The 10,162-nt window shown below is 28.2% G+C and overlaps 2 protein-coding genes and 1 long non-coding RNA gene across 3 annotated transcripts; 1 reads left to right on the top strand and 2 right to left on the bottom strand.

The window, feature by feature from the left end:
* Positions 1–991: 991 nt before the first annotated feature.
* LOC145939347 (uncharacterized) lies at positions 992–6,172 on the bottom strand. Its single transcript, XM_083043598.1, has 3 exons — positions 6,030–6,172; positions 1,509–2,137; positions 992–1,363 (listed from the first exon to the last, which is right to left on the bottom strand). Exons 1-3 carry the CDS (start codon positions 6,058–6,060, stop codon positions 1,130–1,132), a joined length of 894 nt encoding a protein of 297 aa, XP_082899724.1. The 5' UTR covers positions 6,061–6,172; the 3' UTR covers positions 992–1,129.
* On the top strand, positions 2,539–4,825 carry LOC145939348 (uncharacterized). Its single transcript, XR_014425810.1, has 4 exons — positions 2,539–3,697; positions 3,835–4,066; positions 4,215–4,495; positions 4,597–4,825. It is a non-coding gene; the product is annotated as an uncharacterized LOC145939348 (long non-coding RNA).
* Positions 6,173–6,957: 785 nt separating the features above from the next.
* LOC145939472 (vitellogenin) lies at positions 6,958–9,059 on the bottom strand. The gene is made up of 3 exons (XM_083043802.1): positions 8,739–9,059; positions 7,642–8,321; positions 6,958–7,343 (listed from the first exon to the last, which is right to left on the bottom strand). Exons 1-3 carry the CDS (start codon positions 8,812–8,814, stop codon positions 7,110–7,112), a joined length of 990 nt encoding a protein of 329 aa, XP_082899928.1. The 5' UTR covers positions 8,815–9,059; the 3' UTR covers positions 6,958–7,109.
* Positions 9,060–10,162: the final 1,103 nt, after the last annotated feature.

A 10,162-nucleotide genomic window follows, 5' to 3' on the forward strand; every position in this document is an offset into this window, starting at 1 on the left:
TGATTAAAACTCTTTTGAGACAATTTTAAAAGGAGAGAGAGAAAATTTCATATAATTAACATTTTTAGTAAAATTGGAAGGAGAGAAGGAAGAAAGGAAAAAGCTTAAAAGAAACTTATAAAAAATTTAACATACTTTGTATAATTAACTTGAATTATGATAGATTATTATAATCGGATGTTAATTCATTATATTAGACATTAGACGATAAAAGAAATTATTTACACTGAATGAATTTAAGTGCAATGCATATTATCGAGATTTGTATAGATATTTTTATTGTATTAAATTTGTTGTCTTAAGACGCATCATTGCATTATTATTTCAAGAGTAAGCAATAGATGTGAACGAACACGTAACTGCAACGTGTTCATGTAATGCGTAAGCGAAAAAAAATTGCTTGAGAGAAAAGAATAGAAGCTGAAAAATTACGCAAACTTGAAGTATTTGCATTTATATATTATAATTATATGTTATATTAAATCGCGCGATTCGAAAATTCTCGAGAGTTATTGGCAATTTGACTAATTAGAGCTAAGTAATGCAATCATTGAATAAGAATCTAAATTTACAATGATCACTGTGTGCATGCATTTCATATATACACATACGCGCCAATAAAACACACACATACACGCGCATCCATATTATGTGTGTGTATTTGTACGTGACATGAGTCCATCGTGTAGTTATAATTTAACGTGTATGTAATTTAAATAAAAGAAATTTATTATATACAATATCTCATTGCTTTATTATTAATTAATTATCAATTATTAATTAATAGCAAAGCAGCTCTTACAGAAAAATACACTCAAGTTTGAGTGTTAATCGTAAAAAAAACCCTCAAAGTTGATTATGAGATTTTGGACCGCCAATTTAACTTTTAAATTTAAATGATGGTTAATTGATGGTTTACCTTTAATTGATGATTAACTTTAAAAATGACAGTAACCCTAAAAGTAAGAAATGAAAATTAGACATTTTATGAAATGCTATTTATTAAGCTTCATTTATAATCTTACTTATAGTTTATAATTTATAGTTTTTAACGTGATTTAAAAAAAACTGACGCAAATTTTACAGTTTGTCTATGAATAACACATAAAATGCACATATTTATTGCTTTTTAATTTATGAAATTGCTTGGTATATCGGTACCAGTATTTAGATCAATCGATTCGCCACAGGAAATGGATGGAATTTCGCCTTCCGCGGGATCAATACTTTTCAAATTGAGCTGCATAATTTCCTTGAATGAAAGCATCTTATTCATGGAGTCAATCGGAGGTTGTATTTTCCCATCAAATTCAGTAGAGACTTCGAATTTATTGTTGATCTGTATTTTAGTGTAAAATCTTCCCTGCAAAAATTATTATAATAATAAGTACAGAGTATTCAAGATAATTTCATAATTGATTATATTTTTCAAGTTTTGCAAATCAATAATATATATTTGAGTAAAATTTTTTTTCTATAAGAATATATAAAATAAATTCCATACGTACCATTTTTAAAATTCCTGATGAGAAATCGACGTATCGCGGTGGATTGATGCAACCCCTTCTAGATTTCTCGATCGAAACGTTCAATATAGATTTTGCATCATCGTCGGCTTCCATCGACGCAACAAATCGGAAGTCATCAATCTGCTCATCATCCTCGATCGTATTCGTCTTGAGTTCTCCACGTCTGATCTTATATACGGTCGCGCAATTTCCCATCGACGAATTCTCCCTGCCCATGAGTTGCCTATTTCGATCGATCTTGCGCCAATCGACACCTATGCTAAATTGATTGGCGATTTTCCTAAGAATATTCACCACTTCCATGTGAGACGGCGGCTCGATTGTCAAACCTTTGACACCGCGTTCGCCAAACTTGATTTCGAACATCTGTTCCGTCTCCACTTCTCGGGTCGTGTTGCGATTTCTCCCGAAATTTACGATCGTCGAGTTTTGCAAATGACAGAAGAGATTCTCCGCCGTTTTGGGACGACACTCCAGTTTGGAAATCAGAATCATGGTTTCCACCGGCTCATGAGGATCCGTTTTTATCATGTAGGTCATATTTAGGTCGTACGAATATTTCGGCCCGAATGTCCATTTCGACATGTCGTTTACGACCAAGTTGGCCGCTGATCGAGCAAGAATAAATTAAGATGTAAAATATTATATATTAGAATATTTTTTGTTATTTATTCACATTCTTATAAAAAAGATAGGTAATTAATTACATTAGGGCCGACCTCATAATTTAAATAATCACCAAAGATATTTGTTAAAAAATATACAATCTTTTGCATATTCTTTCTTTTAATTTTCAGTCATTCAAGATATTTGAATATGATAAACTTAAATAATTTTTATAAGTCATTTCCATTGGAAATATAGAATATTATATATTCTTAAAATATTATATACTAGAACAACACAAGCGCGCGCCATTCTTCGGTTTTATGTTAAAAAAAATATTTTTTTAAAAATAATATAAAATTTGTTTAAACTCGATTAATAGTTTTTCATAGAAATCAGCTGATTAAAGCGTTAATTTATTAATTAAATTTTTAAATAATATGATAAAAAATTTAAATAGTAATATGTTGTAAATAATATGTTATAATATCTTATTCTCGATTAATATTTTTTGATAGAAATCAGCTGATAACTTTCAAAAATATTAATCAAGTTTAAAGTATTATAACATATTATTTAAAATATATTAAAAGACATCAGGACTCTTTCTTGCGCTTATTCAGTGGCAGAATCTGCGAGAAAAATCAGTTTTCATATATTTTTGTTATTAATTTACAGATAATTATTAATGCAATTAACGTGCAATAATACGAGTCTTTTAATATCTTCGATAATTCATCTAAATTAATAGATTATATTTTGCGAAGAGATTTAACGAGCAATAATATATGTCTTATTGCGCTCGAAAAATCATCTGAGTTAATAGGGGAACATATTTTGCGAAGAGGTATAGTGTAGCAATATGTGTCTTTTCAGGTCCGAAAAATCGTCTGAGTTAATAGGAATACATGTTATGCAAAGAGGTAGATCGAAGTAACGTCGGTAATAAAAGTTGCTAATTTATCGATAATAACGTCGATAATAACGTCGATAATAACGTCGATAATAACGTCGATAATTTACCAACCTTCATTACCGACATTACTTCGAACAACCTCTTTGCATAACATGTATTCCTATTAACTCAGACGATTTTTCGGAAATATTAAAAGACATATTGCTGCACTACCTCTTTGCAAAATATGTTCCCCTATTAACTCGGTCGATTTTTCGAACGTCTTAAGAGACACGTGGCACATATGGGATACATAACCTGTTTTAAATTAAATTAAATTTATTAAATAATGCTAAATAATTTTTACAAATTGATGATACTCGTAAATAAAAAATTCATAATAATAAAAAATACAATATGTATCACTATGAACGTTGTTATTAACAATTATTAAAATATTTAGTCATGATGTGAAATATCGATGACAGCTTTTACGCGAAAATTGTAATAAAATGCCGAAATAAGAAGAAAAAAAGAAAAAGAAAGAAAATACTGCATTTCAAAAGAAAATTGATAATAAAAGAAGAAAAATAAAATACTCAAAGTGATTTCAATTATTATTATAATATTATATTGCGAGAAAATGGCGATTTATCAGGATGCAAAAGTAATTATGTCTCTTTATTAAAAATTATATATACTTACAGGGAGATAAATATTTGTAAATTTTTCGATATATTTCATATATTGCTTTATATTTGTTTATTTTTAAATATTCATAATAAATGTTTTGTTTTTTTTCAGCAAATCCAAGCATAAACATTGTTATTCATTCTGGCTCTATGTATCTTCATTACGTGCAGTGGCAAGGAGATATTTGCAAAGTATAATAAAGTACAAAGACTGTTTTCTGCTATTAGCCGTAATATTAATAAATATAAACAAGTGTGACATGGGGACACAGGATTTTGTTATCAACATTGTTTTTTTATAAACGAAGGAATTGATGCAAGCAATGGAAGAGTCTCTGCTGCAGGTATATCACAAGTACTTTACAATTCTGTTAATCAACTGTTATATTTAAACAAATAATTTGAAAATTAAAATATAATTTCTATTACATTTATATTATTGATAAGATCATGTAGATGCACTGTTTGATTGCATGTTTGGATTTATGATAGGTGTTGAAACGCAGAAGATATCATATATGGAAGATGCAATTTCTCCTAAGGATACACATGTACATATGAATTATGGCAGTGCAGATGTCACGCAGACATTTTTCTGGCTTTTACAAAAATCTGTTTCCATACAAATTGTGCAAATCAAATTAACAAATTGGAGGATGAGTTGCTTTTGGATCTCTCAAATAAAGATATATTTCTGTCATGTGGATTTAAATGTATGTAGGAGAAAACATTTATTGTTAAAAAGCCAAAACAACAAACAGAGAAGAATACAGGTATCTTTCTTTTCACTTTTCTTATAAAAAGAGTTATATATATTTTTTCCTCCCTTATATACAAATTTATATATAAAACTGTACCGAAACTTATGCGACAGGTGGGCGATGAATGCTTAATAGCATCTTTGAGCTTGTTTCAACTTGAGTTGTTCAGAATTATTGGAACCCATAATGTTCATATTCAAAAATGATCTTTAGGAGATCCAGAAGATCCTTATGATGAGAGTTATTTAAATATTTATTTTATGCGTAAGTATTCATTTTTCAAACAAGTATATCTCTGTTTGAAGTATTATGTAAAATTTTTCTACAAAGTATTATTTATGTAAAAAAAAGAATAGAAAGTAAAACAATTTATATAGCACAATATCAATTATATAAAATAAAGATAAATATTTTAAAAATGTATTTTAATATTTATATGAAAACTTTGGAAATTTATTTAGATATATAATATTTAGATATAAAATTAATTTTCATTTCTTTGGAAATTTATTGAGTTTTTTTTATTATATACAATTTTATTAAGATTATTATTATATATAATTTTCAAACTTTGAAATTTTATTAAGATATTTATATTTAGATATAATTAATTTTTATATATTCTATTAATTACAGATAATGCAGTTGACGTGCAGTAATACGCGTCTTTTCATACTCTCAAAAGTTCGTCTGAATTATTCGGAAAATATACTTCACGAAGAAGTAAGTAATGCACTTTACACAAGCAATAATGTGCACCTTTAGATATCTTCGAAAATACACATTAAAGTTATTAGGAGATTTTGCGAAAAAATGTGAATAGTGCAAACGCAGTAATATATCTTTTAATGTGCTTGAAAATTCATTCCTGAGTTAGAAGAATATGTTTTACAAAGAGATCAGTGGAACTTTACAGTAATGCACAATTTTATGTGATAAATTCGTAAATTAAAAATAAAATGTGCATATTTATATTTATCAGTATATATATAACTTTTATGTATTAACAAAAACATTTCTTTCTTCTGTTTGGGATTTTTAATTGCAATTTATTAATTTTGTCCGCATAGAACGCGCTTTTCCAGGAAGCTGCTGCATGTAATTAATATTATATATTAACAATTTTCGCTTTTCTTTTAACTGGATTTAGACACAATTGTTTTGATCAAATACTTGATGACTATTTTTTTATTTTGAAAATTTATTATTTTCTCTTTCGCAGACTGAAGAAGAAGGCACTGAGGAAGAGTTTGCGAAAAAAAAATAACAGATAAACAGTTGATAGGCTATTTGGATCTGTTAATTTCTTTTTTTATTTTATTTAAGTTTATATCAGTCACAAACTTTTCTAAAATATTAGTAATATATAGAATCAATATACGACGTGTATTTATATATATTATATTTATTTATTTAAACATGCTTTTATGCAATTATTTATTTAAACATGCTTTCGTGTTCGAAATAGGTAAATGCAACATGAGGCTACATAAATAAATGGAAGAGCATATAAATTCAACCTTGTTTTAACTTATTAGTGACTTACCTAGGAAAAACGGGATTAGAACGACGTTCATCTCGTAACAACGTAACCGGCTACACGAACGCTGACACTAGTCTTCTTACACTCGCACAAGCCTCCTTTATATCAGAACGTGCTCATAATTTAACAGCATAATGTTCAAGCGCTCGCATCCGTAACAAACCCTATAGAATGACGCATATCGTACTGCATCTGGCACATATATATACATAGGTGCGTAGATGCAAGAATAAATTACGAATATAAACGATATAAAGAGAGCTTTTCAATATTTTTTAATCAAACTAATATTATTATAATTAATCACAATAGCAAAATACATATATATTACATTCAAATTATTAAGTAACTAAATTATTTTATGACAGAAAATTATAGGGTGTAATTGTGTCTAATTTATTAATCTTTTTTTCAACATTTATTTTATTGCAAATCTTTCAAAATTACTCTTAAAATTATTTATTTTTAAAAACCTGAAGTTTCTTCGGAAATTTAATTTATTACACAAATTATTTTTTCAAAGTTCTTCCGTTCTCTTTTGTTTTAGAGGAAAGATAGAATAATTGTATCATTTTTTAGCGCGCACCAATAGATGTATTTGTGACTAGCGGAAAGTTTATTTTCGTTTTGCATATGTCTATTTATAACGCACACTTCTTGGAGATTTGTTAAGCGCTGCAGGAGTCTCGTTACATGCGGGTCTTAAATGAAATTAAATTAGTTCTTCTCATAGCGGACACAATCGTTGACAATAAGGCGAGAATTGCTTAGCAAGAAGCGAAGGTATTCAAAGAATTATGCCAATTCTAGTGTCACTATATCATTCTTGCTTCATACTTTTATTATATATCATATTTAATAATCTGTAAGCTATAAATGCATTTGCGATATTATAATTTTATTTACACTTACAAATATTTAATACATCGTCCAATAAAAAAAAAAAAAAAAAAAAAACGGAACGTTATTATTACAATATGTTGTTTATTAATAACTGATTAGTATTTTATTTCGGCCATTCATTTTTATATGTCTTAATATACATATATGATTTCTTCGATTTTTTTCAATATGACAAATTTTTCATTTGTCTTCCGGAATGACTTCAAGATTTGAAAAGGCAAATAGACTTGTTGAGGCTGGATCTTGTATCTCTGGCATTAAAAATTGGGCAAAATCTATTTGCTTCAATTTTACACTTATATTCTGACGAGGTATCATAATTCGCGATTTATTCGCCGTCTTCATTATACCCTCCGATACTGTATAAGATTCAAAAGTGTCCTTTGAGATCGTAATGAAACTCGTGGAACTAGTCTGAAACAAAGAGAACAGAGAGATTAAACATATATCTATATAGAGGCAGCAAGACATTATTTGTTAAATTTTTTTTTTTTAAATAAATAATTGAATTTGTGTGATATTAAATTTCCGAAGAAATATCAGATTTTTTAAAGTAAATGATTTTAGAACATTAAAGAGCAATTTTGAAAGATTTGCAATAAATAAATGTCAAAAAAGATTAATATATGACAGTTATATCTTATATCGTTCGCTTTATATTTAACATAATTTTAATTTGATATATTCTATAAATTACTATCAATCATCGTACCATGTCCATGTAAAGTTCTCTATTACCACGACTGTAATCTTCATGATCTCCGAAAAAATATATTATTCTTCGCGGACATGTCTTTGAATGTCGTACTTTTTTCACATAAAGACTTTCATCTACTAGACCTGTGAGATATTCAATCTCGAAATTTTCGCTCATCTCGGCAGAATCATCGTCCTCCTCGGAACCGAAATGTCGGCTAATTAGAATGTCGACTTTGCAGTGACCCATCGTCGAATTTTCCATTATAGTGAACAAGTTATCACGTTCCGGCACTTCAAACCCGATGTTCAGCTGACTTACGATGATCTTGATCATGTCGAGTCTCCATCTGGGAATCGATCTATGGACCACCAGGTTCTCGACACCCCTCGAATTAAATCTGATTTCGAAAGGTTCCTCGCCCACGAATTTGTGTCTTGTGGGCACAAAGTCCTTCGCGTTTGAGCATCTACTGTCCTTCGGATCGGGACGTTTGATTCGAGAATTCTGGAAGCGACAGCTAAGAGTATCGTGTCCCTTGGGTCGGCACTTAAGCTCGGTGGCCATCATGGAGCAGAAATTATCGTTCTCGTGGACGATGTTGGCTAGGGATGTGTTTACGAGGACGTCATAGGTGCATTCTGGGCCATACATAGCCCATTTGGACTGTTGATCGTCGATGGTGACATTTGCGGCTATGGGATGATAAAAAATAATTAGCGGAAGTATAATAAGATCACGGTTAATATAAATGATTGCAATTACTGCAGGTGCAAATTATTATGCTTATAGATTTAATAATATTAAATACTGCAAGAATAAAAAAGAGAAAGAATTAATATTTTGTATAATAATTAGGACGAGATAGTCTCTCTAATTCCAAATGTTTAAAAATATATTTTTAGATATATATGTATATATATATATATATTTATAATAATAAAATTGTTTTTCTCTTTATATCACATGAATCCTCAAGGTTTAAAAAATACAGATTAATTAATAAAACGAAGTTATTGACATATAAATATAAATAAGCAAAATATTTTGTCTTTATTGGACAAAGCACAAATATTAGTGATTTACTGTTAAAATAAATTTTAAAAACGTACCTATAAAAAATGGTAGAATTGTCACCAACATGACTGGATATCTTTTCTTCGACTGATGCCTTTGCCTGCTGTCCATCTCCTCTTTATATGATGGATAACTTGATTCATAATCCGTCTCCTTGAAAATAATTTCGCTGTTTCCATTTCTGTCTAGATTTTACAGATATCTTCTATATTAATTGTATGTGATAGCGTTGCTATTATACTTAGGACTTTGACAATTCCACAATCTTGATCGTCGTTCCACAAATGACAGTAAGATTTAGATGTAATTGATAAATTTACTGTTCATTGTATCTTCATTTGTGTATTCATTAACCGTTTGCTCGAATATTTTTTTCATACATATTAAATAAATATATAATTATAATTTGTAATCTCAGTTTGAATATTTTATTGTGATCTATAATATCTCTTACTCTAATAAAAAAATTGTAATTTAGACGTGTTTATATTTGAATTTAGTCTTAAACTTACATATTATTTTATTCAGATACATAACTTATATACAACGTACACATAATTTTATACAAATACTTATTACATTGTGTAATTTGTGTCTTTTTCAACTATGAACATATGGCCATTCGAATACTTTTGTCTGCCTCTGTAAATTCGTAGAAAAATAATTACGATTTAATTTTGCCTTCAATGTTATATACAAATTCATAATCGCAAAATAAAAAAAAGTTAAAAATTAAAAGTTAATAACTCATTAATAATTCTATTAAAGGAAATAGTTTTCTAATATCAATCTCAATTGCATGTAGAGAAGGATTTTACAATGCATAATCATAAATCAGAAAATTTATTTCATATATATGATAAAATAATTAATAAGTTATTATAATTTCTACAATTAATGTGTATAATTATATATATCGCGATGATAGATCTCGAAACGCATTTTTACTGCGCATTCTCAATCCGAATTATATTTAGATCATCAAAGAACATCGGACGAAATATATTTGTGACTCTAATTAAGATTAAAGAAATATATAATTATTGTTCTTAAAGATCGTTATAAAATCTTAATTGTTAATTTGGATTGTCACTTCGATTCTTATTTAATTAAATGAATATATTACGAATAAAAACGAATAAAAGTGTTTCGAGATCTATCATTGCAATATATATTCATAATATATTCATTTTATTAAGTAAGATTCGAAGTGACATAAATCTAAATTAACAAAATTAAAAGGTAAAAGGATTCTTCTCTACACGCAATCGTGATCGATATCAGAAAACTATTTCCCATGATAAAATGAGTTATTAATTTTTACAATTATATATAATGTGTAACTACATATATCGCGAAGCTAAATCTCGAAATACATTTCATTTAATCGTGTAAGAATCGAAGTAACATAAAAAATACATTTATGGAATCGATTTAACAAAAAAGTCGTAACTTTTGC

Source organism: Prenolepis imparis, unplaced genomic scaffold, assembly GCF_030444845.1.
Source record: "Prenolepis imparis isolate NDT839.2.m4 unplaced genomic scaffold, iyPreImpa1.0 SCAF_8, whole genome shotgun sequence".
Lineage (NCBI taxonomy): Eukaryota > Metazoa > Arthropoda > Insecta > Hymenoptera > Formicidae > Prenolepis > Prenolepis imparis.

Excerpts from the sequence above, each read along its gene's own strand:
- LOC145939347 (XM_083043598.1), bottom strand. The coding sequence starts at position 6,060 with ATGAACGTCGTTCTAATCCCGTTTTTCCTAG. Across the intron at positions 2,138-6,029 it reads TCTAATCCCGTTTTTCCTAG|CGGCCAACTTGGTCGTAAAC; the intron begins GTAAGTCACTAA and ends TTGCTCGATCAG. Across the intron at positions 1,364-1,508 it reads CATCAGGAATTTTAAAAATG|GGAAGATTTTACACTAAAAT; the intron begins GTACGTATGGAA and ends TAATTTTTGCAG.
- LOC145939472 (XM_083043802.1), bottom strand. The coding sequence starts at position 8,814 with ATGGACAGCAGGCAAAGGCATCAGTCGAAGAAAAGATATCCAGTCATG. Across the intron at positions 8,322-8,738 it reads AATTCTACCATTTTTTATAG|CCGCAAATGTCACCATCGAC; the intron begins GTACGTTTTTAA and ends ATCATCCCATAG. Across the intron at positions 7,344-7,641 it reads GAGAACTTTACATGGACATG|ACTAGTTCCACGAGTTTCAT; the intron begins GTACGATGATTG and ends TCTTTGTTTCAG.